Genomic DNA, 26,511 nt, shown 5'->3' with positions numbered 1-26,511 from the left:
TCCATATTCTTCTGCATCTTTGATGAGATGTCAAAAATAATATGAAAAATAACTCCTATAATTGGAGATAATTCAGATTTGTGAACAAGTATTTGGACACACTCAAAATGTAGTAAATAAATTAACTGGTCAAATTATAAACTAAAATAATAAAAATTATATTTTCTGGCGTTTCTCATGTGTGTGATGATAATCCAGGATTCGGACCTCACATACTAATATAAGAGTTTCTGTTCAATAAAAAGCTTTTTTTCATTAGTAATGTTAGTCTATAACCTAATGGTTCTGTAGGCACCTTTTTTGAAGTCAGGGAGCACCTTTTGATTATAAGGAAAATTCGCGGCACACCAAAACGAAAGATTAAAAAAAATCATTCAAAGACATACAAAAAAAACATATCGCTCACTCCTTTCAACAAAGTCATATTTAAAAATTCGTCAATTTTCAGTTGTGCGTGTTTTCAGAATGCCCAGAAAATGTACTATATCCCAGAAAAAGTGGCATATTTTAAACTTAATATTTACCCGCTACAGGGCAGAAAGTGTTGTTTTTGCATTTCGAAGAAAAGGTATTGTTTATTTTTTTTTTATAGACTAAATATTTTTCAAATTGAGAAAAAACATTCAGGTTTTACCTAAAAAGATCAGTTGCACAGTAAAGAGTTCTATACGTGGCTTGATATTGATTTTTAATACAATATATTTTTAACCTTTAAAAACGTTCTCCTGAAAAATCAAGTTTTTTTTATTTATCACGTTCTTGAAAGGAGTGAGCGATATGCACTGTTGTCAGGCTTGCATTCCTCTATGCTTCATTCATATTCAGCTTCCGAATGCTGGATGATGTATAACACCTACTCTAGGCAACTAGAAACTGCTGAAATACAAAGGCTTAGATGGTCAGCTGAAGTGTCCCCTAGAGACAAAATAAAGAGTCCACGCATTCGCAGAAGCATGGCTGTAACAGGCATCAATAGTAAGGTATAGGAAAGGCAATTGAGATGGTATGAGCACATAGGACGCAGAGAACCTGATCATATTGTGAACCAGGCAATCGCAATGGATCTTGTTCGAAAGACATCTAGAGGAAGACCAGAGAATTCGTGGATGCTGCAGAAAGATAACATGATTCGAAGGCATGGCCTAGGTGACGCTGTCCATGATAGAAGGACCTACAATCTGAAGACGAGGAGAGCTGTCCCTAACAGTATACAAAGACGATAAGTTGGCATGAAGCCAGGAAGAGGAAGAAAAATATATTTTTATTTTAATGTTTTTTTTTAAATATCTTACCTCGATAGTATTTTCGAGACACAGCCATGAGACACCCGTAACTGTCGCGAAATGTCGCACGGTCTAACTCCATTGTGCGCCAACTCCACTATCCTCTGCCTAACCACGTCGGGAAGTGGTCGCCCGTTGACGAAAACACCGCCCAGTTGGTTCACTCCACCATGACCTGAAAAATAACAAAAAAAATATTTCAACATTTTGAGTACGTCCAAATATTTGTTCACAAATTTGAATTATCTCCAATTATAGGAGTTATTTTTCAAATTATTTTTTGACATCTCACTGTAGAAGAATATGAAAGTCTGGGCATTTACGGGGTTCACGACTGCCATAGGCTGGTTTGAGTGATCACTTTACACACTTCCAACATTCACCAATTCTACACATGACTGACAACCACACTACTCAATTTTTGGGAATTCCTAGATATATTGATAAAACTCGTAACATGGTATGTGCGAGTGCACAACAGCCGTTTATGTTGGAATGATGAAAGATTTTATCAAGCAGAGACTCTTGTAAGGTCCGAATCTTAGATATATTCACATATCCCTCACTCCTTTCATCAACGTCATATATCAAAAAACTTGATATTTCAGGAGATCGTTTTTAATGTTAGGATATAAGGAGATGTATTAAAAATAAATATCAAGCTACTTATTAAACCTTAAGTTTTTTCTACATTTGAAAATATTTAGTATATTTGAAAAAATAATTAAACAATATAGTAAAAATAATAATTAAACCTTTTCTTCAAAATGCAAAAAAAAAACACTTTCTGCCCTGCAGCGGGTAAATATTAATTTTAAAATATGCCGCTTTTGCTGGGATATAGTATATTTTCTAGGCGTTCCGAAAACATGCACAACTGAAAATTGACGATTTTTGATATATGACGTTGTTGAAAGGAGTGAGCGATATATAAGACCAACCTGAAAACATCATTTATTTTTTTTTATGTAGCTAATAATTTGACCAGTTATTTTATTTACAACATTTTGAGTGTGTCTAAATACTTGTTTAGAAACCTAGATTATCTACACTTAAGAGTTTTTTTTTAAATTTTCGTCATCTTAAATTAATTTTCAACTATATTGAAATGTCAAAAATCTATCGTTCTTTTTATATGAAAGAAGATGGCCAAATGCTAGGTCGTAAGCCCTGGGATGCTCTTCCATCTTCTTTCATAAAAAGGAAGAATGATACATGTTTCATGTCAAGTTGCAACATCTTTAAAAAAAAGTATTTTATTTCATTGCATTTCTTTTTTAAATGTATTTTTTTTCATAAAAATCAGAGGAAAAAGGCGGTAAAACATTCGAAATCAAAATTAAAAAATATTCAAATTGAGAACGATGGAACGTGGCGTTCTTTTTTCAAATATGAATTTGAAAAAATCCCGCTCTTAATGACATCCGACAGCGGTGAAGTATAATATTAACGGTTGTGAGGTCGACCCAAGAAAGAAAAGATTATCACTCATTTTCAAGTGTCTTTTTTTATGTTTTTTTGTTGTTTTTCTCTTTTTGAAAGGCGGGAAAGTGTCCCGAGTAATTTGAATTTAGAATATTTCTTTTTTTTATATGAATCTGTTTTTGAATTAGACTCGTTCGTCCTTTGCTAGAATAAGCACAGTGATGTGAACGCATTTTTAATTTTTAACATTTTTTGATTTTATTACTGTCGCAATTTTTTTACGGAATGCAACATGACAGAAAGCTGAAAAACTAATTGATTATATATATTTTTTTAAAACAGTCAACTTCAAAAGTGCAAACAAAATTTGATTCCTTTTTCGAAGCAGGATTACCGAAAGCAAGCGCGTCGATATCAAACAGCAAAGTCACTTCACGACGAGTGTCCGAAGACAATACAAAGAACTTTGTTTGTGTTGTTTGGATAGTTTATTTATATCTAAATACAGTGTTCATATTTTCAAAAAAAGTTTTAGATTGTTGGGTAATATATCAAAAAATTAAACAAGGTTTATTGGATTGAATTCTACATTTATTTATGTATATGTTAATACGTGACGCGTTTCGTCTTATTAAGACATTATCAAACACTGACTTAAAATATTTACAAAATGTCCTTATATACTAAATTATTAGTCTTATTTTATCCTTATTTCTAGTACTATGTTCCTGAATTTTTTTGTTTAAAACTATTTTATCCTGAAATGTGTTAAGAAAAAATATCCCAACTGAACTCTTGTGCTATTTTTCCAGTGGCCACAAACCTTTACGAGGAATACGTGACGCGTTTCGTCTTATTAGGACATTATCAAACACATAGACACAACATTATCAAACACATAGAGTGTTTGATAATGTCTTAATACTTAATAGACGTCACGTATTAACATATAGATGAATAAATGTAGAATTCCATCCAATAAACCTTGTTTAATTTTGGATATATTACCCAAAAATTCAAAATGGAATTCTACCAACTGTCTGCAGTTACAATAAATAGGTTTTAGATATAAATTTTAACTTATTTTTACATAAACAACAAACTTTTGGCTTTAACGAACACCCCCTCCCCCTAATTAGTCAGTTATATCGAGGTTTTACTGTACATTGCAATTGTCTTTGCTGTCGTGTATATGGAAAATTAAATAAATAAATTCTGCAAATTTCTTTAATAAATATGCTACTACTACTACTACTACTACCATCACGCTGTTTCCCCGCAGGGGTAGGCAGAGAGGATGGAACGCCACACTCTTCTGTTCTGACATACACTCCTCGCCTCCTTCACATCCATACATCTAGTCATACATGCCCTCCGATTACGCAGAATTTGACACCGCCAGATTTTAGGTTCTGATTGATCTGATCGTGCCAAGTCTTCCTCGTTCTATTTTCCCTCTCACATTCGCCATAAATATTTTCTTAGTCGTTCTCTCGTTATCCATTCGCTCCACATGTCCATAAAAATATGCCGTCCGAATTAATAAAGATAATCTCTTAAAAATTACTTTATCACCGACCCTCTATTTCGGAAATCTCCCCATTTTTCAAGGAAAAGCAATTAACCGTAGATTATAACGTCCGTTTCCGGCTAAGAAAAAATATGTCGTCTCGGAAAAGCCTCGAGCCGGGGCTCCAGAAAACGATATCCCCTTCCGGTAGCAATTAGCGCGGGAAAACGAAAAAAACGACCGAAATTTAATGGCAAGATGGCGGACCTTGAAACTGGAGGAAAAATGTAATTTTTTTAAAAATAAATAATGTTTTATCACGTAAAATACGTTTTAATAGAAAATGGCATTAAAAACCTTTAACTTACTATCTTACTCTTCTGCACAGTGTGTGCCGCGGCACACTGGTGTACCTACCGTAATGATTAGTTGGTGTGCCGCGGAAAAAAGTCTAGTTTTGTAAAAATAACACAATAGCTCCAAATTTTGATTGTCTGTGCTCAGTTAAGTATTTCGCATTAAACATAATATCTCTCACTCCTTTCAACAACGTCATATATCAAAAATCGTCAATTTTCAGTTTAGCATGTTTTCGGAATGCCCAGAATATGTACTATATCCCAGCAAAAGCGGCATATTTTTAACTTTATATTTACCCGCTACAGGGCACAAAGTGTTGTTTTTGCATTTGAAATAAAAGGTATTGTTTAATATTTTTTTTTAAATATACTAAATATTTTTCAAATGGAGAAAAAAAACCTTCAGGTTTTACCTAAAAAGATCTGTTGCATAGTAAAAAGTTCAATAAGTGGATTGATATTTATTTTTAATACATTTTATTATATTTTCAAACTTTAAAAACGATCTCCTGAAAAATCAAGTTTTTTGATACATGACGCTGTTGAAAGGAGTGAGCGATGTTGTTTTTTAGTACCTACCTACCACAAAATTATCCTAAGAGATGTTATATGACTCAATTCAAATAATTTTCTCCATCAATCTTCCCATCCTTAGAAAGTAATAGCACAATTCAATAATACAAGCATGTAATATGAGCTTACTTTCAAACAGACATCTCCATAACAACAGTCTTCTCGATGATCGATTTTGGTAGAGAGCCCTGGTACCAAAAATCATCCCCTGACCTCTGCTTGTCTCCTGGTAGCTGCACGCGGGAAGGGTGCCGTCGCGGAACGCTGCCCACAGATCGATACACCCTGCATTCATCCCTTTCACAATCACAACAGCCTCTTTGCCAAAAATAATGTAGCTTTTTCATCTACAACATTTTGAGTGTATCTAAATACTTTTTATCTTTTTAAAAAAAAAAAATTAAATGTGTACATTTATTTTTGCAGAGACCCATCAAGCCACCTTGTGTGTCTTGTCGGTGGAGTTCTTTTTTAATAATTTTTTTTATTGCTTTTAACGATTTTAACCTAATATAGACACAAAAAAGAGAAAAAAATTAAGAATAATAAACATTGTACAATTTTCATAAAATTGACTCTTGATCATTTACCCATTCCTTTATTTTGCCTTTGTTTCATATTTTATTTTGACCTCTAACATCCGTCGGCAACAAATAAAAAATGTTCGGAACGATATATTGCAGTGTTGGACTCCCATATTTATTGTTAATTCTTGGGACTATCAAACCTTCGTTGTGTGTAAATCGTGTATCATGGTTGTGTACCATACTAAAGGATTTCGATATTTTTGTCTAGTTTGTTGTTCAACGATGATACTCATCCACAATATTCCACGTACCGGCAGTAATTTTAAATGTTTACATATCAAGATTGGATTGTCCCTTGATTGGATCTACGTTAAGATGTCAAAAATGAAAAAATAGCTAACATTTTGAGTGTATCCAATTACTTGTTGACAAATCTGAATTATCTCCAATTATAGGAGTAATTTTTCATATTACCTTTTGACATCTCTTCAAATATGAAGAAGAACATGGAAGGGCATTTACGGGGCTGACGACCGTTATAGGCTGGTTAAAGTGATCAACACATTTGTCAACAAGTATTTGGGCATACTCAAAACGTTGTAAATAAATTAACTGGTCAAATTATAAGCAAATATAATAAAAATGAAAAAAAAATTCTGGCGTTTATCATGTATGTGATTTTAATCCAGGATATGGACCTCACATACTTATGAAAGAGTTCCTGATCAATAACAATCCGTTTTCATCTCACCAATATATGTATGTTTCTAGTGAAGTTCTAGTGATTCAAGAATAACGTATCGAAATTGGTTCATATACATATATATGTAGAACTTCCAAGAATTTGAGTAGTGTGATTGTTAATAATGGGTAGAATTGGCGAATGTTACACGTGTGTAAAGTGATCACTTAAACCAGCCTATGACGGTTGTAAGTCCTGTAAATACCCCGACTTCCATCATCACTTGTGTTGAGATGTCAAAAAATTATAAAGAAAATCGGAGGTTATATTTTTTTAAGAATGGCCCTATTTAAATTTGCCGAATTTTCATATGATCGTATGCTAGTATGAATAAAAATACTATTAAAATATAAATTCAGCTGGAATTGAAAAGCTACATACATAAGGACCCTCAGTCCATTTAATCTTCACATTCGTTTGAAAATGCCTTAACATAGCGAAACAACTGTCACAAATTTATAAAATTGTATTTACTTAATTGTATTTTTTTAAAGAATATAATGCCAGGTATGTATGAGGAGATGCATGAATGTGGAAGAGGCGAAGAATGTTTGCAAAGACAGATTGGTGTGGCGTTCAATTCTCTCTGCCTACCCCTGCGGGGAAGCGGCGTGATGGTTAGTTAGTTAGTTAGTATAAAATACAATTTAGTAGACATATTTTAATATACAAATTGTAAATGGAGTTCTACAAATTGAACGCCAAATTACTAGTAATAGACAACGTAAACTGGGGTGAATTGGGACAATCGGGGCGAATCGTGTCAGTCTTTTTTTTCATTCGTTTTCGCAACGTTTGCCTTCGATTCCAGGCCGCAAGTTGCAATCTCCAGAAGGCACTACAATGGCTGGAGAGCCCCCCTCGTTCCCTCGGGAGCGCGGATCGATCCCTTCTTGAGATATTCTCCAGGTTCCGCGTGGGGGACGCCCCCCACCCTGCTGTGGGCGGCGGGCGGGGCGGTTCCGCTCTTGGACCCAATCTGGGGTCGCATCAGCTGGGATGACAGCGGTTCTCAAAGGAAATATAGCGAGTGTGGCGTATTCGCATGCCATGCGTTGTATGCTCACAAACGTACATACTGAATCCAATTATTATGGACATCGGTAGGAAGACGACTTTCTTCCGTATGTTTGTGATGAGCCTTTCAGTTTTTTGGACACATCGCCAGAAAAAATGATGGCAACTATGGAAAATATCTGTCATTTCGTTGCTGATGGATCTATTGTAACGTATATCGAGACGAAAAAGTGTCAAATACTCATTAGTTCTAATTTTGGCAAAGGTATGTTAAAAAACATTATTTTTATTCGCTGTTACGTATTATTGGCAGAGCGAAATGGAGAAAAAAACTGTTTTTTTTTTTTAAATTTCTCAATCCGTTTATTAATTGGCTTTATCATTGTTAATAATCTTACAGGGTTTACAGGGTTTGTACATATAAATAAGAAGTAAAAATAATAAATAATAAATGGTAATCAAAAGGGAGTTTGCCTTATATGTTTTTGTAAATCATTTTTGAAAGATTTTAAATTGATTATAGCTTTTATTCTTGCAGGTAGTTTATTAAAATGTTTTATTCCTATAAAAGAATAGTGGTTTTGAGCTGCACTAGTATTATATTTTGGGGTCTTTAAGTTATTTTGTGATCTTGTATTTCTAAAATTATGTGTCAATAATGTTTCCCTTTCTTTAAATATTTGTAAAATTGATGCTCTTTTAAAAATCGATTCTACAGTAGGTGCGCTAAATTCTTGGAAAATCAAGTTTGATGGATAGATCCTAGGCTTTTTTAAGATAATTTTTATTTTTGTGTTATTAATAGAGGATTTATAGTAGTTTTATAGGATCCTCCCCATCCAATAATTCCATAGTGTAAAATTGATTGTATCAAGGCAAAGTAAATAGTTTTAATAGTCTTTAGAGATGGTATATTTCTGAGTCTGACAAATACATATATAAGTTTTCTAACTCTCTTAGTAGATTTATTTGTGGTTTCCACTTCATATTTTCATCTATTATCACACCGAGGTATTTTATTTCATTTACTTGTTTTATTTTTGTACATGTTTGTGTGCATAAAGTATCATGGTTAATCATTGGCGTGCCTAGGGTTTACCAGTAAGGCAAGCCCATTATTTTTCACATTCGTGAATACATGATGTATCTATAATTTCTTCACCTCATATCATTCCCGTATAGTAAGCACCCAGAAAGTATTATAAATATAAACAATATGCAAACATGTAATTTTTGTAAAGTATAGCCATCACCTTGAAATAAAGAAAATGTTCACCATAATAAAATATCTTCCTCGGATATCAACCATTACCAATAAGTACCATCACCATATAATGGCATGCATAGTGTTTAATAATCATATAAGCGCGCGATAATTTAAAAACGGTCACACATTAATTATGTATTTTAAATCATTTGGTCTAGATTTAGTCATTTTTATTTGCAGTTTTTAGGCAAGCCGGGCTTTTGGGCTTCTAGGGAAGTACCGCCACTGTGGTTAATGTCATTTTCATTTTTGTGTATTGTAATATTAAAATCTGACGGAAGGTCACTACGATGTAATGTAACTATTAAATTTTTTTTAAAGCTGTAGAATTCTCGAACATTTTTTTTATTTTTATGTACAATAATAAACCGCTTTAGCGCTGTACATTTTTACCTATAGGGCGCTTGTCCACTACCCGGAATTACACGGAATTTTACCGTCCAACACGTCAGTTAGCGTTTTAAAACGATTATTCGCTTGTGCTTTTGTCCATATTTCTTGGGATCGAAGCTCTTGATCGATGCGTGAACACGTTGCGCGTAAATTCGATCACGCTAAACTGTCGTAGTCGTTTTCATTTTTCAAAACTGGACTGCCGGACGGTGAAATCCCGTGTAGTGGACAAACGCCCATAGGTACCTTCTATAAGAAAAGTACTGAATCAATTTAAACACTTCACAACATAATGTGTGTGTCCAAATACTTGTTGACAAATCTGGTTAATTTTTATATTTCTCAAGACGAAGAAGAATATGGAAGTATAAGTATTAAGAGAACTTACGATCTGTCATAGACTAGTGTAAGTGATCACTTTAAATCAGGATCTGGACTACCAATGATGTTCTCCAACGACTCCAAGCCAACAAATGACAGCTATAAAATCCAGCACTTTGATATTTATACTGACTTGAATGAAAACCCTACCAGGAAGGATGTAATAGGCTCTAAACACAGAAGTAGGTACCTGGCTGCTGGCTACGCAAACAACAAGCTTGGGTTAATAGCCGGAAATGACGTAGGGAACATGGCGGTCAAGATGAGCGCATTTCCGATCCGTCGCAGCCTCTAATACGGATGCTACTATTTTGATTACTCTTCTTATTTTGCCAGTTGAAGCTCAGCATTTTTGCTCAACGTATAAATTAACATTGAGATAATGATTACAGAAGCAGAGGAAGACCCGAGGAAAAATAAGCAAGATTAACCCTTCATTGCATGACTTTTTAACATTAAGTTAAAAAAAATATGTTCTACTCTAAACATTAGAGGAAAAATAAATAATAAAACTAACTAACCATCACGCCGCTTCCCCGCAGGGGTAGGCAGAGAGAATAGAGCGCCACACCACTCTGTCCTTGCAAACATTCTTCGCCTCTTCCACGTTCATGCATCTCCTCATACATACCCGCCGATCGTTACGACTCCTAACCTGACCACTTTCAAGTATTTGGCATACCTGATCGTGCCATGTTTTTCTCGGTCTTCCTCTGCTTCTTTTCCCACTAACATTCGCCTCATAAATTTGTTTTACCGTTCTTTCATCACTCATACGCTCCACATGTCCAAACCATCTCAACACACCTTTCTTAATTTTATCGATAATGCTTATCTCGGCCTTACATTCTTTCCTTATTTCATCATTCGAACATCTATCAAACATCGTTTTGCCACACATTCGTCTGAGGGATCGCATTTCGACTGCATTCAGTCTGCTTTCATCCTTCTTTTGCCAACTCCATGCCTTTTTAATTTTAAGTTTAAAAAAATATGTTCTACTCTAAACATTAGAGGAAAAATAAATAAAAAATATTGAAAAACATTAAACGAGGAAACATCGAGAAAATACTTATGTATCAAATTTGCAACAACATGCAATGGTTATCCTTATGCGATATTGACATAGTTTTAACTTTTGACTGTGTAACAAATTTGATACACGATGCAGCGAAGGGTTAAGTATTCAAATACTCGAAAGTGGTCAGGTCAGGAGTCAGAGTGATCGGCGAGTATGTATGAGGAGTTGCATGAATGTGGAATGAGGCGAATAATGTTTGCAAAGACAGAGTGGCGTGGAGTTCTATTTTCTCTGCCTACCCCTGTGGAAAGCGGAGTAACGGTTAGTTAGTTAGTTAGGTCTAGCTTCTACATTCGCCTCTATAATTTGTTTTAACGTTCTTTCCTCACTCATTCGTTCCACATGTCCAAACCATCCCAAAACACCTTTGTTAATTTTATCGACAGTGCTTATCTAGGCCTTGCATCCTTTCCTTTTATCGCCATTGGAGCATCCATAAAAAAAATATATCGGTTTGCCGCACATACGTCTGAGGGATCGCATTTCGGCTGCATTCAGTCTACTTTCATGCTTCTTCTGCCAACTCCATGCTTCATTTCCGCACAAAAGAATTGTAATACAGTAATCGGCGTAAGTACCTATATATGAAAAGATGTGAATGAATCAAAGATTGTGTGCAAAGACAGATTGGTGTGGCGTTCTATTCTCTGCCTAGCCCTTCGTGAAAGCAGCGTAATGATTAGTTAGTTAAGTGTTCCGTAAACTTTTTCTATTCAAGGTACACCTACTAAATTAAGGTGCATATTTACCATATTATGGTACCATATTTGACATATCGCTCACTCCTTTCAACAACGTCATATATAAAAAAAAAACTTGATTTTTCAGGAGATCGTTTTTAAAGTTTAAGAATATAATACAATGTACTTATTAAAAATATATATTAAGCCACTAATTGAACTTTTTACTGTGCAACAGATCTTTTTAAGTAAAACCTGAAGGTTTTTTTCTAAATTTGAAAATTATTTAGTATATTTAAAAAAATAATTAAACAATACCTTTTCTTCAAATTGCAAAAACAACACTTTCTGCCCTGTAGCGGGTAAATATTAAGTTAATAATATGCCGCTTTTGTTGGGTTATAGTACATTTTCTGGGCATTCCGAAAGCATGCAAGCAAGCATGCATTTATTTTTTATTTGGTCTACCTTCACTTTCTTAACTATCCTACCTATAGACAAGCCTCCAAAATAGAGGCTTTACGAATTATTCCTTTAAAATATATTGGCAAAAAACGTGACCTCGAAAATATGCAACTTATGATATCGCTCACTCCTTTCAAGAACGTCATAAATCAAAAAACTTGATTTTTCAGGAGGACGTTTTTAAAGTTTAAAAATATAATACAATGTATTGAAAATAAATATCAAGCCACTTACTGAACTTTTTACTGTGCAACAGATTTTTTTCGGTAAAACCTAAAGGTTTTTTCTCCATTTGAAAATTATTTAGTATATTTAAAAAAATAATTAAACAATACCTTTTCTTCAAAATGCAAAAACAACACTTTCTGCCCTGTAGCGGGTAAATATTAAGTTAATAATATGCCGCTTTTGTTGGGTTATAGTACATTTTCTGGGCATTCCGACAACATGCACAACTGAAAATTGACGATTTTTGTTAAAAGGAGTGAGCGATATTATGTTTAATGCGAAATGTGAGCCTACTTAACTGAGCACAGGCAATCAAAATTTGGAGCAATTGTGTTGTTTTTACAAAACTAGACTTTTTTCTGAGGCACACCAACTTATCATTAAGGTTTGTACACCAGTGTGCCTCGGCACACACTTTGCGGAACAATGAGTTAGTTAATTTAAGATTTTTAATGCAATTTTCTATTAAAACCTACATATTTTACGTGAAAATTACCATAAACTATGTATTCTTCTATTTCATCCTCATAATGCGGTTCTCTCCCCCGTTTTCCCAATATACACGCTGTTCCTACACACACACGTCTCCATACACATGTTTCTACCCACATTTCTATAGACACACGTCGTGTGACCGCTCCGAAGTAAGCTACAACGACTCTTGCACTTTCCGGCCGGAGTGGCTTCCGCCGGATGTGACGCCGCACAGACAACTTCCTCCAGACGCCCCCCCCACCCGGCCCGCCCGCACAGCTCGACTTCCGGTGTTCTGTTTTATACCCCGTACCCAGAATAGTACCTAACTGCCCTTCTATGCTCGTAGCGGTATTCAAAAGAGATTTAAATGGTGCTATTCTCAAATGTCCTAGAAATTAAAATTTGGTAGAAGTTCCAAGAATTTGAGTAATGTGGTTGTCACGGAGGTTAGAGGCTAAAATAAAATATGGAACAAAGGCAAAATATAGGAATTGGTAAATGATTAAGAGTAAATTTTATAAAAATTGTAAAATACTTTATATTTGAATTTTTTCTCTTTTTTGTGTGTAAACTGTATTAGGTTAAAATGGATAAAAAAATGTATGTAAAAAGAACTCCACCGAGAAGACACACAAGATGGCTTAGTGGGTCTCTGCAAAAATATTTTAAATATATTAGGAAATGTTTTTTTAAATAAATGTATGGGTACAATTAATGTAAATAAAAAAAATAATATTAATAATAATAATGGGTTAAAATGCAAATGTTACACGTGTGTAAAGTGATCACTTAAACCAGACTATGACGATCGTAAGTCCCGTAAATGCCCAGACCTCCATATTCTTCGTCATCCATGTTGAGATATCAATTTTTTTTGTTATTTTTTGACATCTCATCAAAGATGAAGAAGAATATGGAAGTCTGGGCATTTACGGGGCTGACGACCGTCATAGGCTGGTTTACGTGATCACTTTACACACGTGTAACATTCACCAATTCTACCCATTATTGACAACCACATTACTCAAATTCTTGGAAGTTCTATATATATGAACCAATCGTCATCTTTGATGAGATGTCAAAAAATAATATGAAAATAACTCCTGTAATTGGAGATAATCCAGATTTTGTGAACAAGTATTTGAACACACTCAAAATGTAATTTTTTTGTTGTTGTTAAAATTGTATTGTTTTTATTTTATTATATGTATTCTCCTTTTTATTATATATATCTACCATTTTAATTCTCTGGTAGGTACCTACCTACAATGATTTTCCACACATTCGTCTATATTTTTTTTTCATTCTACAGAATTTGGACATACTCAAAAATTTTGCGAACAATATTTTTGTCTAAAAAATAATTTTGAAAACACCGTTTTAGCATTGAAAAAATAATTTCTTCTTGAAATAAATATAATGTTTTGAAAATAAAAGGGTTACTGAAAAGTAAGGAGTTAAAAAAATATAACAAATATTTTATATCATATACCTACTTATGAATGAATTCTGTATTTACGAATATCCCCTTAATAAAGGTAGCTGTAAGCTTAGTAAATTTATTGTGAACGTAAAATTGAATTAATAATTTCTACATTAATTTATGGTGTACGGTTTTCCATTCTGTAGAAAATGGCGCATTGTTCGCGAGAAGGTTTGCTACACAAAAATAGAAATAGAGTCGTTCGTGGGGTAGGTTGGGAATAAGACTAGAGGGTGGGAATCCATGTGGGTGGGGAGTGGTAAGAAGCGTTAGATTCCTAGTATGTACAGAGCTAAAATGCAATAATAATTACCTACAATATTTTTTTAAAGGGGAAATTCGAAATCAGTATGCGATCAGCTACGCTAGAAGCCACACGGTAAAACTAATTGGAATTTCGCATTTTATTCAGATTTTTTCAAACTCATTAACTTTCATATCTCATGGTGGTGCATAGGGACTGCATCGTATTGACGCAGTGTTATCTTGATCGTTACTTACATGAAGGCAAGGTGATCACTCTCGCGCTTCAGGGACCAGTACAGGGTATATTACCCTGGAATTTTAATTATTTAGATTTTTTTAATCTCATCAACGCTTTCGCTAAAGTTCAAAGTAAAGTTCGCTAAAGTTAAAACTTTCAATATTCAAATCATCATTAACTTTAATTTTTTTCTTTTCAAAACCAAATAATAATGTCGAATAAAAACTTGGTTTTTCAATACAAAAACGACATTTTAGACAAAATTTCCTCTTCTATCCCTTATCCTCACCCAATGGACCACAGGGACTGCATCGTATTGACGCAATGTTATCTTGATCGTTACTTACAAGAAGGCAAGGTGATCACTCTTGTGGTTGAGGGACCAGTCCAGGGTAGGTAATATTAAATAAATATTACAGTGAAAGTCACTAATTTATTTTCACCCCACAAGATGCCCAGACTTCCATATTCTTCTTCATCTTTGATGAGATGTCAAAGAATAATTAAGAAAGGTGTTTTGAGACGGTTTGGACACGTGGAATGATAAATTTATAAGGCGAAAGTGGTAAAAAAAGAAGCAGAGGATAACCGAGGAAAACTTGACATGATCACGTATATCAAATACTGGATAGCGGTCAGTGAGATAAGCACTAAATATCAAATACGTCACGTACATCAAATAAAGATTGGCGTATGTATGAACACTTACATAATTATAAACTCAAAGCAGTCGAAATGCGAACTCTCAGATGAACGTGCGGCAGAACGATGTATGATAAATGTTCAAACGGTGGTATAAAGAAAAAGTGTAGATAATGAAAAGCCATAATCGATTAAATGTGAAGGTTTTGGGATAGTTTAGGCATGTGATACGAATTAACTAACTAACTAAACTAACTAACCATCACGCCGCTTCCCCGCAGGGGTAGGCAGAGAGAATCCAACGCCACACCACTCTGTCTTTGCAAACATTCTTTGCCTCTTCTACATTCATGCATCTCCTCATACATACCCGACGATTATAACGACTCCTGACCCGGCCGCTTTCAAGTATTTGACATACCTGATTGTGCCAAGTTTTCCTCGGTCGTCCTCTGCTTCTTTTTCCAACTACATTCGCCTCATAAATTTGTTTAACCGTTCTTTCTTCACCCATACGCCCCACATGTCCAAACCATCTCAACACACCTTTCTTAATTTTATCGATAATGCTTGTCTCAGCCTTACGATACGAATTAGTGAAATATAACAGTAAAAATAATCGACGGATATGTATGAAGAGATGCAAGAATACTAAAGATGGTTTTCAAAGACATATTGGTATGGCGTTCTAATCTCTCTGCCTACCCCTGCGGAGAGCGGCGTGATTGTCAGTTATTTAGTAATTTAGAAAATATCCACATAGGCGCCTCTGGAACTTCTACGACGCATAAGTCACAGAAGAAGGTGTGCGCCATTTAAACGCCTGTCTGCGATTGGTCGAGCGGAAACCGTCCGGCCAATGGGAGGCAGTGGGCGTGACCGCCTCTACAGTGTGTCTGTGGCTTCAATGGGACCGGTTTCTGGGTGTGAGTGAGCGTTGTATACGTACACGTGTCGCATTGGAGGTTGGCCGTAAGAGTGTTGGTGAGTTCGTAAAACTGGTTTGTGGTTAAAGTGTGAAACTACAAAGCGGAGATATTTTGAAATGTCCGGGAGGAAAAAAGATTCTATTTTAAATATTTTTTATTGCAATCGTTAGCACACTCGGCTACCGTTCTGGAGGTCCCGAGTTCGATTCCCAGGGGGGAGTCTAATAAATATAAGTGTTTTTTTTACTCAAACATTCAAATACTTTTTTTTACATCTCAACATACAATAGATGAAGAAGAATATGAGAGTCTGTAATAAAAAAACTAGTATAATTAGAGATAATCCAGATTTGTGAACAAGTATTTGGACACATTCAAAATGTTCTAATATTTATTTAATATTACCATGGACTGGTACCTGAAGCTTTCGTTCATGTGTTAACGATCAAGATAAAAACTAACTAACCATCACGCCGCTTCCCCGCAGGGGTAGGCAGAGAGATTAGAACGCCACACCACTCTGTCTTTGCAAACATTCTTCGCATCTTCCACGTTCATGCATCTCCTCATACATACCCGCCGATCAAGATAACAATGCGTTTATATGATGCATTGCCCTATGCACCATTTGGGTTCGGATAAGGGTTTAAAAAATATATAGCAGTCACCCAGTGAAAGGATGTTTCTGCCAGTATAAAGTTTTATTTTTATTTTTAAACAAAACAATGAAAAATTAAATCATAACAATCAATAAAAATATCATATTTTAAATGCGTTTACCTTTATCATTTTGGAAATTATGACAGCAATTATAAAATATTACATTTTAGGCGAGTTGCAATGTGTTGAAATGCAACAGATGTTGTAACAGTGAAATTAGGAAAGAATGTAAGGCAAATGGGCGTGGGGATCGAATGTGTGAAGAAAGAAGAGCAAAACAAATTTATGAGGCGAACGTGGCGAAAATGGGCAGCGGAAGACCGAGGAAATCTTGGCATGATCAAGTTTTTCAAATACCTGAAAATTGTTAGGTCAGGAATCGGAATAATCGGCGGGTATGTATGAGGGGATTCATGAAGAGGAAGAGGTGAAAATGTTCAAAAGACAGATTGGTATGGCATTCCATTCTCTCTGCCTACCTCTGCGGGGAAATGACATAACGATTAGTTAGTTTGTAATTTTAAAATAATATAAAACTGAACGATTGTGTCAATGCATAAAAGGTGTACATTTTTTAAGTACAAGATGCGTTTTGTAATATTTGGGAATACATTTTTTGTAATTAAAATTAATGATGTTTTATTGTAATTTTAAATCTATTATGAAGGGAAAACGGCTTTATCTAGGTCGTGATATCGCTTCCTAAGACATTAATTTATTTCAAACTCATAAGTTATTCTCGTTATTACTCATTTATTACACGTATTAACTTTTCTTTCGTTTGCGTTTAGTCAGATTAACTGTTACTTCGCTGTTCTGAATAAAAATATACTCGTGTATTAGAGAAATTTTTGAAATGCTATAATTACTGTTCATATTCTATTTTTTTATTATGGAAAATAAGAAGAAGTGTATAATTCTGAAGTTCTTAAAGAAAGTAACTAACCAAGTAATCCCGCTCTTCTGCAAAGTTAGGCAGAGAGAATAGAACGCCAATCTCAACATAGACACATTAAAAAATTAAGTATTGTGGTTGACAATCATGGTAAAATGGTGAATTTTACGTACATATGTGTAAGGTGATCTCTTTACCAGCAACAGGTCGTAAGCCCCGAAAATACTTAGACTTTTGTATCATTTTAAATCCATGTTGAGAGTTAAAAAATGTATAATAACTTCCGAGTGGAGGAACCCAGATTTGTGAAAAAGTATTTGGACACACTCAGTTTGTCGTGAATCTTTTTGTTGTTGTTGCTTAAATGCGTTTTGTGTAAACGCAAACGTACAAAGTTATAAAGTGAATATAATATGATTACAATAATTAGAATTATAAGATAATTAAATAAAAATGTAACTTTTTTTAAGATCACCATTAATATTTTATTTTAACTTAATTATAATGTCAACTGATTTCGAAGCTAACCGCTTCTTTATCAAGACTGATAAGTGATTTTAAAACAAAGTTACATTTTAATTATAAAATGGAAAATCACAAAGTTAGTGCTTCAAATATAAACTAGTAGAGTTATTAGATTTTAAACGATGATGACTCATTGAGAGATAGTTAAATGGGTTTGTTGAAATAAAAGTGTTAAAAGATATATTTAACGTGTCTATACAAACTAATTGACGATTGGAATTAGAGAAATTAAAGTTATAATTATGATTAAAAAAACAGTATTGGAATAAAAAAGAAAAAGGTAAAAATAGGATCCATTTTGTAAGAAACATTGTAACAATAAGCATTAACTCGAAGATTTTTATCTACAGTAGTGAAAGTAGGTAAAATGAACAATAAAATTGCTCGCATGAATAACAAATTCAGCGGCGTGTGGTAATACTAAACAAATAAAACTTTGCAGTTGAATTTTAATGTTAACAGTGAATATAAGAGGATTTATTATGATAACGTCGATAAAATTTAAAAAATAAAAATATATTACGATTGTAACAAGTAATACGATTATGTCGCAGTCATACAGGAGAAAGTGACCAACTAACAAAACGTTAAATGTTCAGGAGTGCCATTAAGTTTACTTTTGCTTGGCAAGAAAATAAACACCAATGCAGTTAGTCATTTTTAACAAGTCAATATTTTATACTTCCAAGTTGAAAATCTTTAAGGATTTTTTCCAGGGCAATATGAAGCTAGTTAGATATTAAATAGTCAATGATCACGTTTTTGTAAAAAAAATGTACTTGGTCACTTTCTCCTGTATAACTACGATATGTATGAGTTTATCTAAAAAACAGGTTGTCCTAATTATATTAATTACCCGAAGAAATATACTTTAAATAAGTTTATTATTATTTATTTGACCAAGGATTTGACCGATTTGACCAAGAAATATACTTTAAATAAGTTTATTATTATTTATTTGACCAAAGGATGTTTCTGCCAGTGCCAAGTATTATTTTTATTTACAATAAAAATAATAACAGAAAATAATAATGACAATTAATACAAAATTTCATAGTTTAAATGGGTTTAGCTTTATCATTTTAGAAATTACTATCACGCCGCTTCGCTTCGGCGGTAGGCAGAGAGAATAGAATGCCACAGCAATCTGTCTTTGCAAACAATCTTCATCTCTTCCACGCATACCTGACGATTATTCCCAAGTTATTTTATTAATTAAAAATCATGAAGTAAATATATCAAACGTTGATCGTTTAGATTAAAAAAAAATTAAATGGTAATTTTATGTAGAAATATAAGGTATGTTTTATAAAAACATACAATTTAATAGTTTTTCCTCATATTTTCAATTTATATGTTGTATTGGGATCAAAGGTGTGTATGAACTATTTATTTATGATGATTATTAATATTTTTATTATATATAATTGGCAGCATTAAAAAAAAGCATAAAAATCATGAAAAATACGTTTTACGAGTCGCTACTGCATGCGGAGTGCAGTGCGTAAATAATCATTGAGACACGCGATTTTCCTATTAATTTATAAATATACCCATGAAAGAAATTCATAAATCTAAATTTCCATATTGAAAAATTGCCAGTTTGAGGCGTTCGACCGCAACCGTCTACGCAAAGTGCCTTCGTAAAATGTCACGCAGATATGATCTTTATTACACCGACTGTAAGGGCCATTATGACGTGCGTTAAATTGGACGACTTGCGGCCTTATTCACGACTATAGCAGGGAACAAATTGGCTGGCAGTATGGGATACTAGTGGAATATTATGGCAGGCGATTATGTGCCTTAGTTTAAGGGTTATAGGGGCGATTTTTCGGAAATGGCCTGTTGTTATTATGTAGGAAATTAGCATATTTATTGTAAGTTTCTGAGATTTATTTGAATACCTGAATATATAATATGTTTTCTTATTTCAAATAAGGAGGGTCTGCCTTTCATTGTCTTTTGAATGGTGACGTCACTGGTTGAAATATTGGATTAGGCAGATTTTTTGGCAACTACCGATTTTAATTGCGTTATTTTCCATCAAATAAAAATGAGTCAGCGACTTTTAAAACAGATACGATATATCGTAGTCATAAAGGAGATAGTGACCAAGTGTATTTTTAATAAAAACGTGATTACCTATTGACTATTTGATATCTTACTAGCTTAATATTGCCCTGAAAAAATCCCAAAGCTATTTTAAACTTGGAAGTATAATATATTGACTTGTTAAAAATGACTAACTGCATTGATGTTTATTTTGTTGCCAAACAAAAGTGACTTAAATGGCCCTCCTGAACATTTTACGTTTTGTTAGTTGGTCACTTTCTCCTGTAGGTACTACCACGATTTGTGTATTACTTATCTGGTATTTATGATTTCTAGGTTTTTACGCCGTGTGTGGTCATAACGGAGTGCTAGGGCCAACACTCTCTCATCAGTCTGATGATGCAGGTAAAGACAAAACCTGGGCACTGTTCAAAAAAATAAAAGTGGAAAAAATAAAATATACACTTATTATATAGGTAGTATATTTTTTTATATTTATTTATTTGGTATTAACTTTGTGGGATAATATGACGATTCAATATATACAAAAATAACGCACTCGTGTAAGGCCAGTTTTTGAGATTGTAAATGTACTTACCTAAACCCGGCTAGTTTCGAGAAGTATCTACAGATTTTTCCATCAACAGGTGAAAACACAAACTTTTATATTGAGTAATGAAGTAATCATTAAGAACTATTATTTTATGACATCTCATCAAAGATGAAGCAGAATATGGAAGTCTGAGCATTTGCGGGGCTGGCGGCCGTCATAGGCTGGTTTAAGTGATCACTTTACACACGTGTAACATTCACCAATTCTACCCATTATTGACAACCACACTAGGTACTCAAATTCTCGGAAGTTCTATATATATATATATATGAACCAATTTAGAAACCATATTCTTTATTCTACTTCATCTTTGAAGAGATGTCAAAAAATAATATGAAAATAACTCCTGTAATTGGAGATAATCCAGATTTTGTGAACAAGTATTTGGACACACTCAAAATGTTGTATTAAGAACTAAGTTACGATTCTTTTAGAAAATGTGAAAGAAAGGTGAATCGCGATTTTACTGTGAATTTACATTTAAAAGCTTTTAATTTCCTGTCACTGACTATCTAAATAAATACAAGTTAATAGGTAGGTACCGTAGAACGGGGCTACCAGCCTTTCCGGGAGTATGGACGTAAATGAACGTCGGTGCGAATTTTTCTCAAAGGAGTATCGACGTTTATGAACGTCGAAGTCTATCTGTCAGTTGGTATGATGTGATATGTATAGTAGTGACATCTGTAGATACATTTTTTTTTAAACCCTTTTCCGAACCCCAATGGTGCATAGGGCACTGCATCATATAAACACAGTGTTATCTTGATCGTTTACACATGAAGGAAAGGTGATCAGCCCTCCGCTTCGGGTACCAGTCCAGGGTAATATTGAATAAATATAAAAGTGAAAAAAAAAACACCTATATTTATTTGACCCCCCCCTGGGAATCGAACCCGGGACCTCCAGAACGGTAGCCGAGCGTGCTGACCATTACACTACAGAGGCGGACAAACTTGTTTTTAACATTGCCATAAAATAAAACTTAGACATATGAGCTTAATTTTTTATTTAAATTATTTTTACATAATTTCTATCTTCATAATACAAATATTTAAAAAAAAACATGTTTAATGTAAAAAATAACCCACTCACCAGAGAAAGTCGGATATGAATTGTTGACTCCTGGAAAGGCTAGGTTTGATGGATAGTTGGGATTCTAATCTAAGGATTCTATTTAGTATGTACCCACCTACCCAAACTGGCTACGGCCGTAAATAAAGACAAAAAAGGAGGAATAAGAAGAAGTCTTACAGGTGTAGTACTCCATCATGTTCTGGTTGTATCTGTAGGCGGTGGTCAGGTCCACTCCGCCGGCCGCCCTGATGCCGAGCAGGGCGGCGAATGTGGACTTGCCGGCCGACTCCAGCTTGCGCGAGCTGCCAGAGTCAAGTCCAATGTCCAGTCTGTCCGGACCACTGCTGTCGCTGGACTCCAACCTGACGCTATCAGCAATGTCTATTCTGTCCGCATTAGAGATGTTACTGACTAGTTTAGTATTCGCGCTGACGCCTTGTCTGATACCACTACCTAGATGAGTATTTTGTCTTGTATTGGCACCGTTTTCACTGATGTTTAGTGTGTTCAGACCACTGGCGTTGTCACTGATGTCTATTCTGTCCACATTAGCACCTAGTTTAGAGATATCACTGACTTGTTTAGTGTTTGCACTGACGCCTTGTCTAATACCACCTGAATGGGTATTATTTAGTCTTGAATTGCCACAGTTTTCACTGATGTTTAGTATGTTTAGACCACTGGCGTTGTCACTGATGTTTTTAGCGTTTAGTTTATGGTTTCTTGACTGGTGATCACTGAGGTTGCGTCTGTAAGTTTCACTGTTGACTTTGGTGTTCAAATATTGATCTGATCTTTTATTTTCTCTGATGTTTTGACTGTTTTCCAATTTTGTGAAATTGTTGGGGTTTCGCTTGTAAGTTCCACTATACTCAAGCCTGCAACTGGTGTTTACTGGACCGTTTTTATAGCTGGTGCTGTCTAGACCGATCTTGTAGCTTGCGCTATCCAGACTGTTTTTGTAACTGGTGTTTGTGCTATCCAAACAGTTTTTGTAACTGGTGATATCAAAACTGTTTTTGAAGCTGGTTCTATCTATACTATTATAGCTTGTGCTATCCAGGCTGTTTTTGTAACAGGTGCTATCTAGACCGTTCTTGAAACTGGTGTTATCCAGACCGTTTTTGCAACTGTTGTGTGCTAGATCGTTCTTGTAACTGGTGTTTTCTTGAGCGTTTTTGCGACTGCTGTTATCCAGACCGTTCTTCCAGCTGCTCTCGCTGTACCTGGCGACGTACGGGCCGTTCAGTTTTCCAGGGTTCGGTCTGAAGATGCCGCTGGATTCCAGCCTGCAGTTCTTGGTCTCCAGTCTCTTGCAGGGTCTGCAGGCGTCGATGACGTTCGCACCGCACCCCTCCGAGCTCAGGTGTTGAGGGCCGAGACCCATCGGCCCCGCATGGCCCGAAGGCCTCACTCGGTTTTTGAGGAATTACGGTTTTTGGGTTTTTGAGTTCACGATCCCACAAAACCCCCTAATCGAGCACTGCGGATAGTTCAAGTTTTGGACATCCGAATCCACTCATAGTCAATGATGTCTTAGATTTTCACTTTCTGACGGTATTTATTTGATAAATTAGTCTAACTTTATCGTATTTTTCCTATGTTGAATTAACTTTTATATAACACTCTCCTTATCATTCATCGTTCACTTTACGTATTATCACTTAAAACACAAATTAATTAAACAAAGTAGACGATGAATGATAAGGAGAGTGTATATTACCATACAACAAAGTTAACAATGCTTTTAATATGCAAAATATATTATGTCAAAAATAAACGCACCTAATTGTGAATCTTTAAAAAAATTAAGAACATTGAACATTTGGTGTAATTCTGCCCCTTATTCATACCTAACGGTGCATAGGGCACTGCATCAAATCGATGAAATGTTATTTTGATCGATTGTTTAATAAAGCCGAGGTGATAAGTCCTGCGCTTCAGGTACCAGTCCAGAGTAATATAATATGCGTATTCGTGAGAAAAAACATATTTTTTCTCACAATAAGAAATATCAGAATAAATTGCCACACCAATCTTTATCTACAAACAGTCTTCGCCTCTTCCACATTCATGCATCTCCTCCTACATACCCGCCGATTATTTCGACTCCTGACTAGACTACGCCCAAGTATTTGAAATACTTGATCATGCCAAGCCTTCCTCGGCCTTTCTCCGCTTCTATTACCAACCACATTCGCCTCATAAATTGGTTTTACTATTCTTTCTTCACTCATTCGATTCACATGCCCAAACCATCTCAACACACCTTTTTCAATTTGATCGATAATGTTTATCTCAGCCTTGCATTCATTCCTTATATAACCATTTGAAAATCTATCATGCATGGTTTTCAGTCTACTTTATCCTTCTTTGCCAACTCCATGCTTTACTTCCATACATTATTCAACAATATACCATTCCTTGAGTTTACATTCTATATAGCCAGAAAAAGCAGTGCCTACCCTGGATTACTCGCGTCCCATTTAGAAACTCGACCAGTGCCTTCCACGTCTTATCCTTACCCAACCCTAATTATAAACTCTGTGCACGCCACTGACTATTCCTAACATCAAAAATATAAGATTCAACACAAAATCCTACTAAATTAAATGAGACACAGTCTATGAAGATGGAACTATCAATAAAAAATATAAAAAAATAAATATTTGTGTTTTTATTATTTACACAAATATTTCAATTTCATACTATTTCTGTGAGCCTAAGCGGCTCATTATTAGAAATAGGTATCAAATTGTGGTAGAGTGGGTTCGAACCGAGAAATTCTGATTTGAGAGTCCGCGACACTAACCACGGGACCACAACCCGACACTTAAATAAGTTTTTCCCAGATTCGTTTATTTCCAGGTGTCATTATGACGTCACTTTCCGGTGAGTTCTTACTTTGAGTGTGTCGAATCGAATTAGGTAGGTCTTAGAGTCATAAATAGGTACCGCCAGAAAGGATTCGAGTTTAATTATGACCTAGGTATCAAATTATAATCATAAATGGTCGATATTTATACTGGCCAAACGAAGGCGTCGGCAACCGTTGGGTTGATGTGTGATTTGTAAAAAATTAGCAGGTTTAAAAAAAAATCTCAACAAATATTTTCGAAGAAGAAACACGGCTGTCCAAACTCAAAACACAGTAAGGGAAATTTTTTTGCAGTACGTTTTTTTTTTGCATTTTTGGACTAGGTAGAATCTACTTAGTCCAAAAATGCAAAAAACGTACGTACCGCAAAAAAAATGTCCCTTACTGTGTTTTGAGTTTGGACAGCCGAGTAGGTGGAATGTGTTTTCAATTGAAGTATAAATATATATTTTTTACATTACAAGTTTCAAGAACTTGAGTAGTGTGTTTGTCAATCGTGAGTTGAATTGGTGAATGTTACACGTGTGTAAAACCACTTAAACCAGCATATGACGGTCGTAAGCCCCGTAAATGCCTAGACTTTCATATTTTTCTTCATCTTTGTTGAGATGTCAAAAATTAAATGGAAAATAACTCCTATAGTTGAAGTATTTGGATACACTGATAATATTTATTATAACTGCAGACTTAGAATTGTAGAATTCCATATTGAATTGTTGGGTAATATATTAAAAATTAAACACGGGTTTTGGATTGAATTCTACTTTATTTACATATATATGCATTTCGTCTTATAAAGACATTATCAAACGCTCATACGAGTGTTTAATAATGTCCTAATAAGACGAAACGCGTCACATATCGTATATCGCTCACTATTTTCAAGAACGTCATAAATCAAAAAACTTGATTTCTCAGGAGAACGTTTTTAAAGTTTAAAAATATTATACAATGTTTTAAAAATAAATATCAAGCCACTTATTGAACTTTTTACTGTGCCACAGATCTTTTTAGGTAAAACATGAAGGTTTTTTCTCCATTTGAAAAATATTTAGGATATTTAAAAAAAATAATTAAACAAGACCTTTTCATCAAAATGCAAAAACAACACTTTTTACCCTGTAGCGGGTAAATATTAAGTTAAAAATATGCCGCTTTTGCTGGGATATAGTACATTTTCTGGGCATTCCGAAAACATGCACAAAATGAATGAATGAATGAAAATTTACGATTTTTGATCTATGACGTTCTTGAAAGGAGTGAGCGATATGTGAATAAGGTAGAATTCAATCCAATAACCGTGCATAATTTTGGATATATTACCCAACAATACACTTAAAATGTTGTTAATTAAAATTAATATTGTTAAATTAATGAAACCAAAATGCCATAAAAGGTTTCGGTCTACTTCGTCACGTACTTGCATTAGATAGATCTAACTAGGAGGTAATTCAATGATATGACTTGTTGATTTAATCGCTGGGCTGATCGAATCGAATGAACGTACTTTTTTGTATCTGGGTGTAACGGCCCAATGCCACAATTCTCGAGAGATTTCGGATATTCTCAAAATTTTCTCTAAAATTCTCAGGCTGTTCGCTTCCCGCGACGGCACTGCGCTGGGCAGCGCCCAGCGGAGCATGCAGAGCGGGCAGAATCCGTATTACGAGGAATTGGCGTGAAATTGTGTATAGAAGTAGAGGAAACCCATTCTGGTAGGTGCCTTGGGCATTATTGGTGAAAGAAAGCCCCCAGTGCGGCACTGTTGATGCGAAAAAACGACAGTTCATTCGCTAGGCAAAAGTTACGAGAGAAAGTTCCAAGTACGCTCCTGTTGATTTGCTTAAAACATAGGTAGCCTC

General features: G+C 34.7%; 1 protein-coding gene across 1 annotated transcript in view; it reads right to left on the bottom strand.

The window, feature by feature from the left end:
- Window positions 1-26,511, bottom strand: part of LOC148305031 (uncharacterized) — a 101,237-nt gene that overhangs the window by 54,170 nt on the left and 20,556 nt on the right. The window contains exon 3 of the mRNA XM_088267353.1: window positions 1,293-1,458. Coding sequence (XP_088123479.1) covers window positions 1,293-1,458 — 166 coding nt within the window. The remainder of the gene's footprint in view (window positions 1-1,292; window positions 1,459-26,511) is intronic.

The sequence above is a fragment of the Brachycentrus maculatus genome, unplaced genomic scaffold (assembly GCF_059751285.1).
Source record: "Brachycentrus maculatus isolate JH-2025_06_01 unplaced genomic scaffold, ASM5975128v1 h1tg000293l, whole genome shotgun sequence".
In the NCBI taxonomy this organism is placed as follows: Eukaryota; Metazoa; Arthropoda; class Insecta; order Trichoptera; family Brachycentridae; genus Brachycentrus; species Brachycentrus maculatus.
Note: the sequence above shows the minus strand (reverse complement) of the source record. Positions and strands in the feature narration are given on the sequence as shown.